Source organism: Neopsephotus bourkii, unplaced genomic scaffold, assembly GCF_033783945.1.
Source record: "Neopsephotus bourkii isolate Nb327-2 ecotype Australia unplaced genomic scaffold, CSIRO-AGI_Nbou_v1 NB_1279, whole genome shotgun sequence".
NCBI lineage: Eukaryota > Metazoa > Chordata > Aves > Psittaciformes > Psittacidae > Neopsephotus > Neopsephotus bourkii.
Window position 1 is genome coordinate 2,947,473 of NW_026901764.1, and position 20,351 is coordinate 2,967,823.

The 20,351-nt window shown below is 41.0% G+C and overlaps 1 protein-coding gene and 1 long non-coding RNA gene across 3 annotated transcripts in view; one reads left to right on the plus strand and one right to left on the minus strand.

Annotated features, from left to right (window-relative positions):
* Positions 1-1,585: 1,585 nt before the first annotated feature.
* On the minus strand, positions 1,586-2,107 carry LOC133218650 (uncharacterized). Its single transcript, XR_009727230.1, has 2 exons — positions 1,901-2,107; positions 1,586-1,811 (listed from the first exon to the last, which is right to left on the minus strand). It is a non-coding gene; the product is annotated as an uncharacterized LOC133218650 (long non-coding RNA).
* A 6,163-nt stretch (positions 2,108-8,270) lies between these two features.
* Positions 8,271-20,351, plus strand: part of NYAP2 (neuronal tyrosine-phosphorylated phosphoinositide-3-kinase adaptor 2) — a 139,271-nt gene continuing 127,190 nt past the window's right edge. Inside the window, exons 1-3 of one of the 2 annotated variants that reach the window (XM_061365184.1) lie at positions 8,271-8,883; positions 9,135-9,645; positions 16,111-16,353. In XM_061365184.1, the coding sequence (XP_061221168.1) occupies positions 16,148-16,353 (206 nt within the window). In that variant the 5' untranslated portion in view covers positions 8,271-8,883; positions 9,135-9,645; positions 16,111-16,147. The remainder of the gene's footprint in view (positions 8,884-9,134; positions 9,646-16,110; positions 16,354-20,351) is intronic. The other variant, XM_061365185.1, reaches the window with a different exon arrangement.

Here is a 20,351-nt window from a genome sequence, read left to right on the forward strand (position 1 = left end):
ACTTAGGTGAATGTAATGGTTCCAGATAACAGAGAAATCTATATTTTGCCTCATTTGAGCTCTGTATATGTATTGTGTAAATCCATAGAGGTATATTCAAGGTGATTAGCTAGGATTTAGTTCTGTGAGGGAGCAGGGGAAAAGGTCTAATGGAAATGTTGACAGACCATTAACTAGAGTATCACTAATGGGTGCTATAATAGATAGAGATATTTTTAATTGTAAAGGGGTTAATTGGTATTCCTCATTTGCATTCCTTTCTTCCTGAGTGGTGGCAATTTGAGCTCATCCACTGATAGGAAAGACTATTATATTGAAAGAATATAAAGGATCACAATATTTTCTCCAAGACAATAAGCAGGAGGGAAAGCCAGAAATATGTTAACTGACGTATGATGATTAGCCAGCTACAGCTGTGGGGAAAACGGGTTTTCCTGAGAGTTTATTTAAGGGACTGCCTGCAGGAAATTATTGTTTCCATAGTAATTACAAGAATTTCTCTTTTTTTAAATGCTTTATATCTGAGCATGGGAAAAATAGCTCACATTGATCAAGGTGTTTATCACAATTTAAGTGTTGTTGCGTCAACTCTTGTCTGTAGAGATGAGGATTTTCTGAATGTAAGAGAGAAGCTACTGCTCTTTCTTTTTGCCCATGTCCACATGCCTAAAATGTGTCCCTACATGGATGGGAACAAATTTGACTTTTGTTCCGTGTCGTCCTCATGGGAGCCTGGATGGTGTATGACCAGAGGAACTGGGTAGCTGATGTGAACCAAGGATACCATATTACCTCTCACCTTGTCACCAGCCTTCCAGTCTTCCCCTCATGCTTTTTAATCTTGGATCATTGCATATGGTTTCAGCCAAGAGCAGCTAATGAGGGCTGGGGGAACCTGGCCACATGCTGCCGTGGCAAGCTGCTGGCAGTGACTTTGACTGCACGACAGTCTCCATTATCTCTGCCCACAGCTCTCCATGCTTGGATTGAGCTAAGGGGCTGATGACCTCCTAACACTGGCTTCCTATGGACCATAAGGAAGCTTAGAGTATAGCCAGTACCTTACTGCCTCCCTAAGCATGACTTGCTGATTTAGATGATATGAACAGGACAAGGTAACTAGCTTCCCTCACTGCTTAAAATCTCTCATATGAAGCCTTCCTCTTCCACCAAAGGTCACTGTTTCTTCAACTCTAGAGTTAATGATACAGTCTTAGTTTCATTAGGAACAGCAAATGAAGAAGTAAATACACATGCATGCCCTTATTTTCTTCTTTTCTGCTGTGCCCATCTAGTCTTTGGCGTGAGGTAGCCTTCCTTGCATTTTTTTTGCTTGCCTGCACTGAGCTGTGCATTCTCTCTCTAGGGGTCTAGAGCTTTTTGTCCAAACTTCATTTTCCCTTCTGTCCTGAAGTATGTAGCAACAAATCCATCATGTGGATTTTTATTAAGTATTGAAAAGAAGCATATTTGAAAGATACATTATGTGTTGTTTATAAAGCTTAAGTACACTTTACTGAACAAATAGCATCCTTCGGTTTCTTTATCAAGTTAACGCCTTAAAGAATTTAGGCAACAACCACAGTTGACTCTTAAATGCTGTCTTAATGTACACACAACCACATTATTTAATAGAGGAATTTTTTAGTCCTTCAGTACAAACTACAATTTCTTCTTCGACTCTTTCCTGTCTGTCTGTATTTCCCATGCCTTTTAGTGGTCTAGATGCTTTTTTGGGTGAAAGTGAGCAACTCTGACTTTTCCCTTCTTTGCCCATTTCCTGACTAGATGGGAGTGACTGAGCTGTAGTGCTGGAAAAAAAAAAAAATGCAGATTATATTAATGACTGCAGATAGGACACTTCAAGTTTCAAGAAAGCTTCTCAACTCCTATTCCACACCTCTTGCTCTAGACCTCATCATGGTCTGCTTTTACAGATCTTGTGCTCTGTGGGCTTCCAGGCAATTTTTTGCAGAGGTCAAAAATGCCGTGGGGCTCACTGGAGGTCCTTGTTCACAGCTGAGTCTAAGTAGCTCAGATGAAAGCAAGAACTTGGCTGCTCCTGAATGAGACCCAACTGGCCTGCCTTCCATCTGCTGGGCTGTGCTGGGTCTCTGCTGCACACTGATTGCATAGGCAGGGTGGTCCTCTCACAAATAATAACATCCATGTGGTGCCAAAATCCCAGGCTAGTTCTTAGCTTGATCAGTTTCCCAATCTGTTTCACCACACGGCCAAGAGGCATTTGTGCCAGCACAGGGCAAGAGGAATAGCTGAGGGTGGAAAGAAAGCAGAGCTGTATTCTTGATTCTGGTGGTGGTGTTTTGTTTTTTTTTATCTGCAGTGCTGGCTTACACAATTTGAAATGCTTGGAGATCATCAGGTACTCTGGTAGAGCACTTTGCAACTTATAATCTTGGTTACATTTGCATACTGTGTACGTACACTTCCCTGTCTGCCTTCAAGTACTGGAGTGGTTGCATGTTCTTGCCAGAGCAGTTGTGGAGTTTCTAGGGCAGGGAGGACTGCCTGTCAGCTTCCAACTGCTTGCAGGATTTTTGTTGCTCCTGCAGGCTTCAGCAGGCCAAGTCTCAGTGCAACAGCTTTGGCATGTGTGCTGCTTGGGCACTGAAGTCATTCAGGTAGAAGCTTAAGCACACCGGTAGTGTCTGTAGCATAAGGACTTTTCACTGTAGAAGTCACTGACCACTTTGGCAGGGGTACTGTTCTCACGCTGTGAAGTGCCCTCTGTATTGTCTAGTTCAAGGAAGTGATTTGGTTGAAAAGAACACCCTCTTCTTTGTTTTTGTTGGATTCTCCCTCATTCCCACCCAGAATTATTTCTGTTCTGGATCATTTCCATGACCCAGTTCCCTGCAAGGCCACACAAATGGGAATGAGAGCAGAGCAGGGGGGGTAACAAGCAAGGTTAAACTGGACTTGCCTTTATGCTGCATAGGATAAAGCGTGCTGCTTTGGGGCTAGAAAATTGAGGCTACTATAGCAGAAACAGAGCATAGTATGAGTGCAACCATACTGACACAGCTGGGTTTATCCTGGAATAATAAAACTACCTGCTGCCCCTGTATGAGCTAAACAGTAAAAGCACAGTTTTACTCATACAACTGCATCTGTGTTGGAGGATTTTGCCAGCATCCACTATGCTATAAATACAGATGTCTATATTTGGGACCTGACCATAGAAATGTATCTTTACCAGTTTTAATTGATTTTAGCTAGGAGCTAACTGGCTCCAGAAGAACTACATATAGCTTAACATTTCTGTTGAAAATGTACCATTTAGTAATTAATGGCTTTGGAAAGCAGCCAGAATCTTTCAATTTAATCCAGTTTAAGAAAAGAGAATCAATTGACTCTTTTTTGAATGGTAAATATCATGAAATATTTTGCAACAAATCATGGTTAAAAATAGCCCACGTGCACAAGCTGTCATGTAGGATAAATCACTTGCATCAGGACATGATCTTTGTGATTTGTGGTCTATGCAAATAAGCGCAGGGTTTAGCTCCACATTTTGTATTCAGGCAAAGTTCCCTGTGGACTTCAATGGGAATTTTGCCTAAGCAATAACAGCAAAATTGGTCCCATGTGAAAAAAAAAGATCACTGGGGAAAATGAAGAGATTTTTCTTAAAAGGCACAGGTGGCAGTTAAACATTTAACTTTAATTGGCTTTTTATGTGACTGGGGACCCCTCTACTGTTGTACCTTTAGAAGAATCCTCCTCAGCCCTCTGAGGAGTCTGTGTGATGGCTGTGGATAGCCAGTTGCTGGGAGGCATAGAGATTGTGTACTGCAGGGAAGTGAAAGGGTGCTACAGAGGGATGTGAAATAACAGAAAGAAATGCTAAGGTGAAGCTATGAGAGCTTCCTTTACTCTTCCTGTAACAGGAGGAGTAAAGTTTTACTTGCCATGGCAGCACTGTGTGTGTGAGGAGGAAGAGGTTGTGGGCAAAAGAAGCCAAATGTGGCTGAGAGGAGGAGTGACTGCGCAACTTCCATGGTTTTAACAACACTTAAGCTTTAACATGAGTGTCTTTTCCCCTTATCTGGGGCATGGAAGGAAGTAATTTAGGAAAAGTGGTCTCTAAGGCTCAATTTAGTACTTCAGCATATCATGTTGAAATAGATCCTTAGGTTTTCACTTTACTTACCATAATCACACATGGATAATAACCAAATCTGAAAAAAAGTTGCTTAAGGTCAAGGTTACAGTGAGCATTGTGCTTGGTTTTCGATGTAGTCTTCTATCCATTTATGTTGAGTTAACCGACTGCTGTTTTAAAATATTTATTAAGTCAGATATAAATACAAATAAAAATCTAAGTAGCTTCTTTCACACATGCACAATTCGGTACTAAAGGCATGGCACAGTGATTGCTAAGACTTAGGATGCAGCACAGGAAAGATTGACATAGAAAATTTCACTTGCCTTGCTCGTATGAGAATGATAGTGTCTATAAAGAAATGACTGATTTATCATGAAATTAAGACAGTCAACTTGGTCCTAACAATGGGGACTAATTATAACCAGATACCAGGTTTTGGAGTAAGAAAAATGCCAAATGCAGCTGCTGGAAAGGTCAAGGGGTAGTAGCAAGGCCTAGGCTAAGAGATGGATCCAGAGATCAGACTGAGCACACAGGAGGAAGGAAAGAGTAATTGAAGCTAAGGAGGCAGGGTAAAGGAGAAATGAGCAAACCAAGTTTAACTTAGCTTAGGCAATGAACATGCTAAGGAGCCGAAATCAGCATCTTGGTGGCCTTGTATTTGGAAGTGCAAGTAAACTGACAACTCCTAGGTTTTCCTCCATGATGAGTCTGCCCTGGTAAGCCTTGGGTTTTGGCAAAATCTGACTGTCAGGTCTTACTCAGCAGCTTCTCTCTCCCGTTCACTGAGAGGCAGAGTTTGGGTACAGGTGTGTAGGTTCAAACCACACTCAGTTAGGTGTTAGGACTTTCCAGGTTTAAGTCTTTTGTTTCTGGTTGCAGTTTCAGGAGGTTTACATCTTACACAGTCTCCATTCATGGAACTCTTCATCTGTGCCATGGGACTTCCTTCTCAGGAGAAGCTGATGGGTGGTACATTTAAAGTTGTCATGGTTTAACCCCAGCTTGCAGTGAAGCCCCACGCAGCTGCTCACTCACTCCCCTCACAGGGGATGGCGGAGAGAATTGGAAGAGTAAAAGAAAACTCCTAGTTGAAACACAGTTTAATTAAAGCAAAAGCCATGCACACAAGCAACACAAAACAAGGAATTCATGCACCACTTCCCATTGGCAGGCAGGCATTCAACCATCTCCAGGAAAACAGGAGACAGTAATAGTAACTTGGGAGTTACGACATTTTGCCTTCCCAACATTGCCCTTCCTTCTGCCTGCTTTCATTGCTGAACATGACAGCTGAACGTGACATCAGCTGTCCCAGCTGTATCCCTTCTCAACTTACTGTGCTCCCCAAGTCTTCTCACTGGTGGGATGGTATGAGAAGCAGAAAAGTCTGCTCTGCAATAACTGAAACATTCCCTGTATTATCAAGAGTTTCCAGTATAAATCCAAAAAACACCCCCTGCTAGCTACTATGAAGAAAAACAACACTATCCCAGCCAAAACCAGGGCAAAAGTGAAGAAACCTGTCCTTTTTGACCCTCATAAATGTAAATAATTACATAAAGGTCCCTGCATCAAGTCAGGTATTACCAGTTTCAGATCTGGAAACAGTATTTTGTTTTCTTGGAGAGCCTTCTGCTGTTCACCAACGAAGCAGAAACTAAGTCAACAGCACTGAACTCTAATCCATTTGTCCTCAAGCTTCCCTTACTTAAGGGACTGGCAGACAGCCTTTGTGAATCACTAAGTGCTCAGTTAGCATCTTAAATGAATATTCCCTTCGTTCTGAAAGCCCTATGTCTCTCTGCTGCCTGCAGTCTTCAGGCCTTGCAAATCCACTTTTCTCTGAGCCTGAAAGGCCTTGACATCCCCTTGGCAAAGCAGCCTTCTGCAGAGGTCTGCCTTCTCCCCATTATATAGTGTATGCTTCCAGCCTATTTACAGCATGGCCAGGCAGAGGTTGTGGTATTCCACAACTATTCTAAGACTGAGTAGTTGCCAGTGTGCCTTTCCACAGCAGATTGCTCCTCTTCTCTTTGCCCATTGTGCAAATGTCAACCACAGGTCAAGTGACATCTCTTCCTGTCTTTATGTGTATTTATATTATATATGTATGTGTAGGTGTGTACATACACATAAAAAAATGGGTTCATCTGTGTGCTGTGTAATGAAGCCTAGCACAAGTACATCTGCCAGGCTTCTATGTGGTTGTAACCTCTGGGAAGGAGGTGGAGCAAAGGAGATGGGGACTGGAGATTGGCAGCTACTGTAAGAAATGAACGTTTCTCCACTGCTAGCTGTCTGGAAACCAGGAAGCCAAATCTAGACCTCTGCCACAGCAGAACATAGGTAGTAATTTTGTGGAGGTGCATGTATTTGTACTGGTTAGGTCTTGTAAAATTAAGGAGTGAAAGCCAGTCATGCGTTCATTATGGTTGTCATTAAACATGTTTAAAGATGATCATAGCCCTGTTCTGTAAGAAACTTGGGGGGGGTGGGGGGGGAACCACAATGCAGGTTTTCTGAGTTTTGATCCAGGTCTTCTGCCATCCATGCAGAAAGTCCCATGATTGATTCTGCAGGTGCTTTTTCCTGGTTGATGATCTCTGCTGTGGAGGCAGATGGGAGGTGTGTGCTTTATCCAAGAATGGAACTGCTAGCCTTGTAGAGGTCATGATAGTCCCACGTGCCCTTCCCACAGTGCTAGTGGAAGGAAAAGTGGACATTTCTTTCAAGAGCTGATGGGGATAGGGATAGGTCCCTAGGAACCTTGGTGCAAGAATGGTAAGATATGGAATCTGCCAAAAGGTACAACATAAGTAGTCTGGAAGATGATTGCAGTGGAGTGAGCTCATTTACTGGGATAAACCATGTGGTGAAGACACAGCCAAGTATTTCACACTTGTGGATTTAAAATTAGTAGTCCTTTGAGTTACTCTGTAATGACTTTACAATGATATCTTTTGAAAGTAACACAGAAAGAAATCTGACTTGGCAATTTGTCTGGTTCTGGTGCATGGCTTGGGGCAGAGATAAGGAAGGTCTTTAATTCTGGAAGAGTATTGGAAAGAAGAGAGTGCTATGTGACAGGAATCTCCATCTGATGAAAATCTAATTCCTCAATTACTTCACAGTCACAGCTGCTCTTAAGGTATCCTTCAAGGAAGTTAATCAGAAGCAGAGCTGTAGGCTAGCCTCTGGGCTCTCTTTGTAGCTCATAAAGCATCCTTTTGAAATGGTCTCTTGGAGATGTTACATGGAAGTTTCACTGCCCTTCACAATCCTTCACAGGGTTGCAAGAAGTGTGCTGGGATGTGCACTACTACAGTGAATGAGTTACTAGTGAATTTGAGAGAGACTTTTAGGAGCAAGTTTTTTTCAGGCTACAGTTCCAGTGTTAGTATTGGTCACCATTGGAGGTCACCGTTTTCCATTGTGTCTAGGTGGCTATCCTGAGTGCTCTTGAATGGAAGGTAATTGGGATATTACAGTCAGGGGTAATAAATCTGCAGGAAGTGCTCCTGCATTATATAGGTGAGGTCTTATTTCTGTACTAGCACTGCTTTGCATGTGTGCTTGCATTACTTTGGAAGCATTTTATTCTAATTTCTGTTATTACTTTTAGAAATAAATTCAACTCTTACTGTAACATCAAAACCAGTATTTTATGTGAGAGAAAAATATACCTGTAAGTTAAGAAAGGAGAAAGAATGAAATGGCACTGAACAATGGGGTAATGCATTCTGTGCACACTCAGACCTCTCCCTGCTGACTGGCTTCTGTGCAGGCAGCGAATGCTTTTGCTTTTGTGTCCAGACTGCAGGTTTAGGGGAGAGAAAGCAAAACTGCACATCTTCTGTGAGGAGGAGCACCACCACAGATTGATCCAGTTCAGAAAGAAGGGAATGTTTTCTCCCAAACCATTACATTCACAAATTCTGGATCAGCACAAGACTGCGTAGTTGTACCCTGAATGTTTTTCGGCCAAATGCTTATTTCCAGGGTGCAGATATCGATCTAAGTAAACCAGTGTAAACGCTGCTCTGTCCAAGTAGCACAGTTTTGTTCCCGAGCACTGGGAGCAGGTGGTGGGAGGTTGTTTTGATGAGGTTAGGAAGCTCCACCCCTCTTTCCCTTAGCAGCAGCTACCCTGCGTCAGCAGTAATTGTGTGCCTTGCACTGCTTTCAGTGAGGGTGAGTGCAAAAGATACATCACTATGAGGTATCAAACAGAGCTTTAGATGTTCCTTTTAAGTGGCCGCTCATTTCCTTGAGCCATAACGTGGGCTAAAGGTTAACTTACACATTCTTCGTAGAAGAACAGTTTCTTTTTTTAGGAAGGGAGAAGGAGGGGGGAAGGGCGTTGTTTCATATTCTTTCCTACCTATAGACTAAATGTGATGTACAGTGCTGTTCATGCAGATTTATTTATTTTTCTCCCCCCACTGGATTACGTGCTAATCAGTCTTCGGTGCAGTGGAGCTAAAAGAGAGACTGTTGCCTTGCTCTAGCTGGGCGGCTCTGCCAGCGCCCGAGCCCCCGGAACCGAGAACCGACGCCGCTGCCGCGCTCCTGCTGCCGCGCTCCTGCTCCCGGCGCGGCCCCGCCGCCGCCGCCCCGCCCGCCCGCCCGATGGGCCTGGCGCGGGGGAGCGGCCGCTGTCCGAGGTGCTAGGATGCTGGCTGCGCGGGGGGCCGGGGCAGCCCGAGTGTTGCGGCGGGAGAGGAGCCCCACAGCCCTGCTGGCACTCGAAGGTAGGCTTGCTCTTTGTTTGAGAATCCCTGATTAATCAAAAGCAGCATCAACTGACTAAGGCAGCTGGAGAGAGCAAGCCTGCCTGTAGTCACGGGAAGGAGGGGGAGAGAGAGAGAGATGATGCCACGAGCTAGACTGCCTCAGACCTTCCGTATCTAAGTGGCAATGAGAGAGCGTCTTTCCTGCTGCAAGAAGCCATTTGGATAGGATGCTTTCCATTCCTTATACTCCTTTCTTTTTGTCTCCACAGAACATATTCAAATGAGGCACCTTAGAAATCTCAGTGTTAGTGCATATGGTGGTGCTGTAATCTTCTATGTTGTAAAGTGGGTAAAAATCATCCCGTTTCTCCTCTGCTGGACCTCAAAGCAGGGTGTTGTTTATACCCTCCCATTATCTGTACCCTCTCTTCTCTGAATGTGGATTTAAAGAAGCAAGCACCTGTCTCCTCTTCCCACTGCATTTTTTTTATTTTTTTTTTTAAAGCCAAACTTTCCATGCCATTTTAATCATATGTTAAGAAGATCTGTAATGTAACACACTGACTTATAGTGATGTCGAATTCTACGATCTGGGCAATTTTGCCAACAAGATTTAATGCACTTTAACTGAAGAAAAAACTGAGCCTAACTGCAAATCTGTTTCTTATGGTGCTGAAATATCCCTTCCGACTGCACTGAGATAACCACAGGAAAGGGCTTTTACAGGCAAAAGTCACCTTTGATTATTGCACTTAGCAGTCCCCGTGGACTTAAATTTTGGTACGTACATATTTTAATACGTTATATAAGCATGCTAATAAAATATGGTGCTAATTAGAAAAAAAATTACAAAATGAAATAATGAGTAGTCAGAATAGATAATGATGAAGTTGCATGTATTTTTAGGAGGTATTAATCAAGCCATTGCTAAACTAAAAGCTGGAGTCCATTTGACTGGTTTTGTGTACTTCACGTGTTGATTGTGCGTGTAATAGAGACATTTTTTAGCTGAATTTTTTTGTTTGTAAAAAGCATGGTTAAGTAATTAAAAACATTCTTTGCTATTTTCTGCCGAATTAATTGCACTTATTTCTAAGATCTATGTTAGTTACTTAGACACATTGCACAATTAATATTTTCCAGCATCTTAATGTGATGCTGGTGGCAGTGAAATCTCCATTTCATTTTCTTAAGAGGAGGAAGAAAAATACATCAGCAAGAAGCTTATTCTTTCTTCTGAGTTCAAATGCACTCCTGTTTGCATACAGAATGTGTCTGTATATGTCTGAGTGTGGTGTGTGGTTTTGTTATTCATAAGTCTTCTGCATAATATTGGGGTGATAAAATGTCATAATTGCACTTAAGTGCTGGCCATTCAGAATCTAGGTTTGTAATTGTCCAGCATTGTGTAGTTAGGAAGAAGTATTATTTCCCTCAGGGGACAGAAGTGATAAAAGTGTTACTGTGTTGCAAAGTAAACAACCGCTCTTTACATTCTGGAGTCATAGAGGAGTCATTGTTAGCAAAGACCTTTCCCTTTTCGAAGGCACTAGCAAGGGAGCCAAAATTTAAGGCTCAGGGTATTTTTTGCAGTTCTTAAAACTGCATTGAGCATAACTGTCCCCTATGAAGGGTGGGACATCTGTAGAAATGAACTATTCCTTTAAACCCATGCAGTAGCATTCTCCTTCTTGAAGGAGCCACTTTTAACCTCTTTAAGTAAAGGACTTAGCACTACTTAGCTTCAGTGATTTCACCCAGGTGCCAGAGCTCATGCTGTGCAGTATAATGAGGACAAGGTATATAATCTGTAATCCCAGTCAAAATGCAAAGTATATTTTGTACTTCCAAATGAGTGTAGTGGTTAATTTTCTTTAAATATCTGCATAAATAGGATAAATACTGCATACAGTAGGAAACTTGCAGGCTATTTCAGAAGGTCTTTCCTCTTTGACATTAGAATTGAATGAATCGCTGTTTGTGAATGCAGTAATGCCAGCTCATTGTTAAGAATGAGCAAGGAATGCAACTCTAAAAAGCATCTCCTAGATATTTGTCTCATCACACTCAACTGTTCAGGTATTTCAAAGCTCAGTTGGTATAAATCGCAGTTATGAGAAGAGACAGTTCTGCCAAGTAGTCTGTAGTATATTTTTCCATCACCGATTTATTATTTATTTTTTTGGTTGCAGTGAAAGTATTCTTTGTACACCCAATACCATTAGATCCTTATTAGTGCTGCTGTGGTCAGCAGTTTGTGAAAACTGGATATGGCTGGTCTGTCCACTTTGCTGTTATTGCCCTACAAGCAACTAAAATGCAACAGCTCAAACTCGAAGGTTGTGCAGAATCCACTGAATTTAGTGGAGGGAGTTGACAGGTAATGTGAAAGCAGATGTGTCTCAAAGAGAGGAGGCAGTATTTGGAAGGGAGATGGGCAGGACTGGAGAGGTGTTAGACCTTTATAAATTAGGGGCTGTACTCAGGACTTTGGGCAACCCCACTTGTGTGTTTCCAGGCTTCATTCTCCTATATTAAAATTTAAAAAGGAAAAATAATATCCCTCTCTTTGGAAGAAGGCAATCAGTGCCTTTGTCATTACTTCAAAAAGGTCCTTCAGTTTAACGTCAGCATTGCCAATTTTCAATGCAGCACAGCTGCAGCTTATGGCTGTCAAGCATGCTGTAAAGCAACTGATATTTTGGGGATCCTCATGTGAATAAGAGGGGGAACTGTGTGTCTGAATATTAATGTATAGCACTGCTTTGATACTGTGATACTGGGTCGATTACGCCTCATTTTATGAATTCAATATTTTTGCACACTGATCGTATGAAAAGGAGGCGGGTTTGGGTTTGACCAGAAATGCTGTATGTTTGACATCAAACCAAATAGTTAAATTAGAAGTAAGGTATGCAACAGTCTTGTGAAGCACAATGCCTCACTCCCCATAGAAATTGTGTCTGAATCGATAGAAGGATCTTGTATTTAGTTACGTAAATATTTCTAGGCAAACTGGTAAGGGGACTGCTTGCCCTTGGCAGCAAACCAGATGCATTGGCAGGGAAAAAGAGAAAAATTTTGCTTTACTCCTCCCTTGCTGACAGCTGACTGCACGGCCACAACAGTGTGAGCTGCTCTGTGCTCCTTTGCCAGTGTCCCTCTGATCTGGGGGTACCTGGAGGGGCCAGTGAGCAGGATTGGTTGTTTTGTGTAGTGCTTTTTTCTCTTCTCTGAGGTTTCACACAGTGTGAGTTTGACCTTTAAGAGCAACCTGAACATGTTGGAGAACTTGTACTCAGGTGAATTTCCAAAAATGTTCACGTTCAGTGAACACTTGCAACAAAGTTCCTCCCATCAATTTCTGGTGACTTCTCAGTGTGTTGGCTTCAGTAGCTGAAATCCAGGGCTTTTCCTCCTCCCTGCTGTCTCCTACTGTTCCTTCACGATGAGGAGGGGAAGAGAAAGAAGTTGTCAGAAGAATTTCCCAAACAGAGCAACTCCCAGTTACAGTTTTCTAGGACAGCTTGGTTTCAGAGAACAAAATGCACTGAAAACAATGTGATTGCAAATATACTGGTGACTCTGTATGGTCCTTGTTACCAGCTAACAAAATACCTGGTGGCAAAATACCATGTGTGCATGTTAAGGGAGGCCAAAATGGTGGTGCTTCACTGACACTTTATATTACTTATCAACTTGCATTTGCATATTTTAAATCAAATATAAATGTACTCAAACAGAAGCTTGTGATTGTATCTGCCGTGGCAGATGGTTAGGAATTTCTCACTGCCTGAGTTCACCAGTCAGCAGAACCTTTGATCAAAAGTTGATCAGTGCTGTCCACACATTTTCCAAGGAGGGTGGCCAGCAAGCAATGCATGCAGCTCAATGGAGCACATGGATTGGCTACGGCCTGTTGCAGTCACATTTACCAAGGTAACATAGTTTCTCTGAAGTGGTGTTAATACCTTTAAATAAAATAGATCATAGTGTGCTGTACAAGGAATACTAATACTGGAAAAATGTTTAGAGTAATTAGGCTTTTTGCCCCGGGTGTTTGAATTTTTATTCCTTATTTAAGCATAGCACCCACAATTGTACAATATTAGTAAATGCAGTGACGCTGTAAAATAACATGCAGGCAGGAAATACATGAGGTTTTAACTAGAAAATGCTTGCTACTGCTATAGAGGCTTTTCAAAGTTAGTGCCATAAATGCTGATTCAAGGTTTTGAAATATCTGACAGTCCTTCAATCCCTTCTGGGAGTACTCCAAACTGAATTTGGTGTCATGAGCATCAGTAGTCACAGGAGCTAAGTAGCTACGGTTGCTCAGTTCTATTGCAGGATTGGACCCCTGTTAGGACAAAGAGTATATCTTGATCTGTTTATTAAACGTTGTGTAAATTATTGCCATTCTGCTTGACTTCAGTAAGAGAAAACATCAGTGATAAACCAGCATATAAAGTATCTGGTCAGTGCATGCAGCAGAATAAAGGCATTTTATTCAATCTTTTTTGCAATTAGAGTGACTTTATCCTCTCATATGAGAAATAACTATCATAATGAAAGGAGATGCAGCATATCTGTGTCAGCTTATTTTTGGCCTCAGAAAGGGAAAAAATGAGAAAAAAATATGCAGTATTGTCATCAAAGAGAGTGTGCAGCAGATCAAGTTGTATATGTCTTGGGGGAAAATGAATCTGAGCTGCATTTATTGAAAGCCTGCTGAAGTTTTCTTCAGTATAAAATTTCATATTATATTTCAGAAGTAAAATCTGGTCCCTGGAGAAATAATGGTAAAACTGCCATGAAAGTCGCTAGGGTGGGGTATCTCTGTTGTCCAGGTTTATCTGAACTTAATTCAACATGCAGAAACTAGGCTTTACTAGAAGTCCAAAATGGAAAATATAGTGAAATAGCCATCTACTGGGGAAATGGCCCAGACTTTAACATCAGAAAGCATATATAAATACCATATGAAAAGTTTGGAGACAGTGAAGTTAGAGCTCTCGATGCTGTTAGCATTGGTTTTAATCAGGTAGGCTTTGTGCTGTAGGCAGAGACTTCCAGGAAAGGACTATGGTATCTGGACTTACTCTTCGTAATCAGAGAGGTTAGGAGCTGGTCTGAAATGATGTCTGCTGAAACATCAGTAACATTGATAGTGTCTGTTTAGCTCATTTTCAGCTTCACAATTCACTTGTTTGCAGATACGGTGCCACTTACGGTAAATACATAGAATGGCTCAATACATATTGCAAGCCAGTGGAGTTTTAGCTACTTCCAACATGAAAGCTGTGTGAAATTGCATGCATGCACACACACTGGGATGCTGTAAGACCTCACTCACTGGTTTTGCCCTTCAGGGATTAGTAGGAAATACCTATACCCATGCCTGAAAATACTTTTTAGATCAATTTAGTGACCCTGATCATCTGCCTTACACTCATATTCAGGCTTAGTTGATAGAAAAGGATGTCTTGGAAAGCAGAAGAGGTGATAGGAGCAGACCTTTTGCATCCTCTGAATCTTCGTTATTTTAACAGTCACGTTACCAGTGTACAGAAATAATTTTGATATGGAGAGCAAGGGAAAAAATATTGATGTGCTTTTAAAGTATTAACTGCCTGAAACTACCTGCTTGTTGCTGTTGTTGATTCAGGTAATCAATGGGGAAGAAAAATTTAAAAGGTGGACATATATTTCTCTCCTTTTCATCCTTGCAGATGGATGTAAAAGCGTTTTGTTCTCATGTTCAGGGCTGTGTCTGAAGGCCCAGGGTGGATTGATAGAGTATAAGATATTTTAATATTATTTTTCTTTCAATTTTAATCATTGCCTGGCCTGGTCAGAATTTTGCTTGTCTAACAGTGTAATAAAGATTAGAAATGTGGCAGTATACTAGGAAACAGAGGAAAGATTTTTCTTGCTGATTACACAGGGACTCTGCCCTAAAATCTGTGTGCAGACAGATACTTATTGCCTATTCAGTAAGATCACTTCTAGTTGCAGTGCTGGCATGATTATTGGGCAAATTCCGAGAAGTCACACCATCCTTCTTCAGGGAAAGGAAGGATGCTCTAGTAGTGAAGAAGCTAAACCTGCCTTTGAGAGCTGAGCTCAGCTGCCAGGTCACTCACTTATGCTCTGCATTGACTCATTTGTAAGATGAGGACCCTGCTCACAGGCCTGTGAGAGGATGGTGTCACTTAGGATCATATGTCTCAGGACCTTACAGTAATCAGTATTTAAAATAAGAAGATGGTGCAATTCTGTTTTCTTAAAGTTCTGTTTTACTTGTTTAATAAGTAGTCAATGCAGTGGTACAGAATTTTGCTAGCTATGTTTCTTGAAATTATACCTCACATTTAGTCACCTGTCACATTTACCCATGTCTAGACACCAGGGTTCAATTCCCAGGGTGTCTGTTGCTGAGTAGAAAACCTTTGGGGCCTTTCTGAGAGCTTTTAGGCTGCCTGCCATGGAGCCAGGAGTGACCAGGATCTAAGTGTGTCTGTGCCCAAGTGTCTGTCATACCTGTGGAAGAAATATAGAAGGCTAGAGAATTCAGGGCTGTTAGAGTTCTGAAGATCCCAGCTTAGCTGGGAATTCTCATCTGTTCTTTGAGCTTCAACAACTGTGTCGGACAACAGATGACCAGGACATATGAGTTCCTAGCTATATTACTAAGAAACACAGGAAACTATTTCACAATATTTCTCTCTGGCTTTTGAACCTGAAAAAAATTTTGAACTTTTTTGTTCCAAACCATGGAACAGTATTTTCCACCTGAACTTTAGAACATCCTGGATAATAGGGGTTTTGTCTAGTGATGTGCTCTAGTACAGCTTTATCTAAACTGCAAAAAGGACTTGCTATCCTGGGATGTAAGCCTTTTTAGTCCAATTCAAACTGAGATCCAGGGAGATCGGTGGTGTTGTAACTGAAGAGTATTAAAAAAAGGCAAGGAGTGGGAGAAAATCTTTTTGTTTGGAATTTGAGCAATGTATATGGATGAATCTGCACCACTTGCAAAAGGGACTTTTGGGTCTTATCTCCTTTTGTCTCAAGTAATGTTGTTCTGTGTTCTGGATTGCTTTGTTTATTATCTTTAGCCAGGAGAAAGTCTAAAAAATTGTCTCTTACAGAGATGTTAATTGCAATTGACACAATCTCTCTGTCATAAACCATAATCTATTTTCCTACTGATTAAGGTATTCTGTGTTTTTCAACCTGCAGGAAACGTTGCTTTCCTTTGTTCATTATCTCCTGCAAGATGATGAGTTCTAATCAGGAGGAGGTCACTTTGGGAGCTTTTCTCCAGTATATTGAAGATATGGGGATGAAGGCCTATGATGGCTTGGTTATACAGAATGCATCAGACATTGCTCGAGAGAATGATCGCATGAGGAATGAGACAAACCTGGCTTACTTGAAAGAAAAGAGTGAAAAACGCCGAAAACAAGAAGAAGCAATAAAACGGTAAATATTTTGATAAAAAGATGAGTGGTGTGGCAGAGTGAATGCACGGTGAAGGGTTTGCTCTCAGATATGGTGAATATGTGTAGACCTATTGATTTCAAATCAGCTTGCTGGTAAAAGCAGCAGAGAGTATTGGCTCATGTTAGGCTACTAATTACATGTGCTTTACATGATACTGAACAGTTCTGCCTCCCTTGGTGGAAGAGAGTGTTCCCATCCAAATATATTCAGTTAGAGCATGTATGGCATCTTCAGGAGCTGTGGTTCAAACAAACAAAAAGTTCTGGTGTTTGGAACAGGATATGCAACTCTAGTGGAAAACAGGCGCTTTTAGAAGCTTTCAGATGAACAGTTGTGTACTGTGTGCCAAGATGAGCTCTCGCAAGGCAAGGACAGCCTCATAGATTCAAGATAGACTCTCCTTGAGTTGATGCTTCAAATTTAATAATTTTTAAAATTGCTGTCTGATGTTTAATAAATAAATAAATAAATAAATATCTGTTATTTATGTTTTCCTCACCATTCTGCCTGCTCTGAAGTCAGTAAAAATACTGCAACCATTTAAAGGAAAATGGATCAAGCCCCTGATGGGCAGAACCCTATAATGGCTCTTCTTGAACAATTCCATTGATTTTAATTGACAGTTAATGAGAGGTACGTTCACATGACCTGGCTTCTTGTGCCGATGGATAGCAATGAAATCTCTGCAGCCTCTCACAGAAGAAAAGCAGGTTGAATGGGATAAATATAAGTATTTGTTCTACACGCATTTGCATATGTTAAAATACATTTTCTTGAGGAGAGGTACAAATTGTGTAATACAGGTTGATCTTCCATCTGAATGCTAAAGTTTTATATGTTTATACATGGCTGGCTTGGGCACAAACTGGTAAAGAGGTCCTTTGATTTGTTTGACTCCAGCATGAATGTTCTGTATTTCAGTTTAAAGGATTAAATTTAATGCCTTCTCTTGGCTGCTGTACATTCAGGTATAACAGACATGTTGTGCTGTGCTCTGTACTCTGGTAATTTTGCTGGAATGTGAAAAGGAAAAAGAGCAGAACATAGTTTGTCACAGGAGGGAGAAGCAGCAATGTAAAACAAAATTATGGCTGCTTTATGTTGCAGGAAGTAGATCTTTTTGGATTGTCACTAATTGGGATCTGTGTGTGTGTGTGTGTGTGTGTGTGTGTGTGTGTGTGTGTGTAAGAATAATGTGAAATGCAGGTGAATAGTGAAAACCCATGCAATGTGTATTGTGGTACCTTCTGGACTGTTTATTTTCTTGTCAGCTGAGCTTTTGGATGATCTTTAGGGGGATTCAAACTATTGGGGTGTCAAAGGCATAGGATGCTTGTAGCAGAAGCTATACTATACATAGCTTCATGAGAGAAAATATTTTTCCTTGTAGTAGGTTAATGCAAGAGGATTTGGGGTTTCCTTTTTATTTATCTGTGCTGGATACACATTAGGTTTCATTCTTGCCATCTTTATTTAGTGGTCATCTCCTTCTGACTACTGAATAGCAACATAAACTGCAACATTTCTAAGAAGAAAAAGGTGTAGGGAGACCTACCTGAAAATATTTCTTAATACGAGAGAGAGGGAAGTTAAGTTCTAGTTATATTAAGCAGAGCGAGTATGTGAATCTGTGTCACGTGTTAAGTAAGAACATACAAAAGTGCTAGTCAATAAATTGCTGTTTTAAAGTAGTGAGATGAAGAGTACTTTCTCATCTTACACTGCTGGCTGTTACTGAGGAAAAAGATATAAATTTCCAAATATTTTGTATTTATTGAAACATAACTATTTCATTAATTTACAACTGGATGAAAAAATATATTCCCCATTCCTTGTGATAATTTCTTCCTTTGATGATAAACTGTGTTAAACTGTCAATGGATACAGATATATTTAGAATACAGCCTTCAGAGTTGACAGCTAATTAGGCTGTGCTCTGGCTGACCTGTTTGCATGCACTTTTCTACATGTGACCATAAAGGTCACTAAGTGGCAGAACAGGTTTCTTGGGCAGAGGGTAAGTTGTGTGCCTATCTGGTTCCTGAAGCTTCTCTACCTAATTTGAATGGCGGTAGTAGTATTTCCTTCCTTGTGGTTGGTTTATATGGTTTTATTTATTGATCTTGGTAAAATGATTTGATGAAGAGCTCTGAGTAAGTGCAGATGATTTAGGGCTGAGCCAAACCATGTAATTCTTGCTCATGCTAAACTGAGATCACTGAAAACAGAACTCTGGTGGTCACATTCAATCAGAAGACACAAGGAAGATTACCAGCAATATAGTGAGTCTATCAGAGAAACAGCATGTATATGTGTGTGGATTGGAGGCATCAACATTTCTTTGATACAGTGCTCTTCTGTGAGAAACCATGTTTATGGTGGTCCCCTCTACTCTCTCCCCACTTGGCTTATCTCAGTAACATTGAGGGAGTAAATCATATCTGTCTGATGAAACACCTTAGGAAATCCTGGAAAATGCTGTCTTCAAGTTTCTTTTACCATCTGTTTGCTGTGTAAACTTGGAGAGGGAAGATGAACTATTTGTGATCCGTACTTTGTAAGGGAAACTAGAAGCAGTGGCAGACCAAGGGAGAACATTGATTCAACTAAAGGAACCATGATGTCTGAAGTCACTTAGGCTGATGGCAGTTGAGTCTGCTCCCTGTAGTAACCTCCGGAGTTTCATCCAATACCATGGTGTCTATTGAAACATAGCAGTCAGAAAAGGTAAAGTAGGATTACTGATTCCTTCTTTGTTCTGTACTATATTCCTTACGTCTTTACCTTATCTTGGTGGGTATTTGTGTTATGCCTGATTCCTGATAGCATGGCCTAGATAGCAAGTGATGCACATGTGCAGTGGTAACAGAGTTACCAGTCTGGAGAATACTGACAGCTGAAAACTATCTCCTTAGCAACAAGGGAGTCATCCCCTGTGATTAACTGCAGGTAGATTTTGAGCAGGAGAGGGGGTTTCAGCAAACACTCTCTTTTTGCTTATGGGAATCAAAATAAGGCAGCTATAAGTCTTTGGCACCTACCAAAAATTACCTAATAGTCTGTTTATTTAATTTTTCAAGAAGCTATTCGATTTTAATATTCAGATGGTCTCTTTTATAAGAAGGCTGATCATGTATATTAACAACATAATAATGAGTAATTTATTATCTAATAAAGTGGTGGTATTCACACACAACACTATTTGGAAACAGCTGTTATTTACCTAAATCATCTCATAACCATGCTGAATGACTTAAAAGTTCATTGAAATGCATTAGTCTGAGCAGTTTGGAAACAAGATCTGACGAATGACCTAAAAAGAAAAGCTGTTTGATTGTACATTTTGCCTTCTTAAGGATAAGTTGCGTGTGTTCCTTCAGCAGCACTGATGTACCTTCCATGTGATTGCTGCCTCATCATGTGTGGTTCTGATAGGTTAATTGTGGGGAAAAAATGTATGGATCTATTGTATGTTGCAGGAAATAAACACATTGTATTGGATTGGGGGGGGAGGAAGGCAACTAGTCTTTGTCTGATCTTGCTGGGCTGAGTCAGCTGATCTGATCTGAATTTCTGACCTAATTTTAGTGTGGTGCTTAGCGATCATGCAGAGAAAATAAGGTTAATGTGCTGATCAGTAGCTGAGAGTAAGCCACAAAAAAAGTATGTTAGTATATGTATTTTGGACCTAATTTTTAGACCTTTTTACTTCCATCTTTTATTTGTCTGGTCTCACTACTTGATCATTGTCTGTTTAGGCGGCTGTGTCCAGACCAAGAGAACATACTGGCATATTGCCCACAGAGCTTATAAATTGCAAATACGGTTATAAAGCAGTCTCATTTTCACTGGCAATAGAGTTGCAGTACTGTGAGATGTACATTTGCTATGATACAGTATCTGCCGTAGGCAGCCTTTCTGGGAACAGAAGGTAGATTTGCCTCAGCTGTTACAAGTGCCAAGGAAAAGGTGAGTAT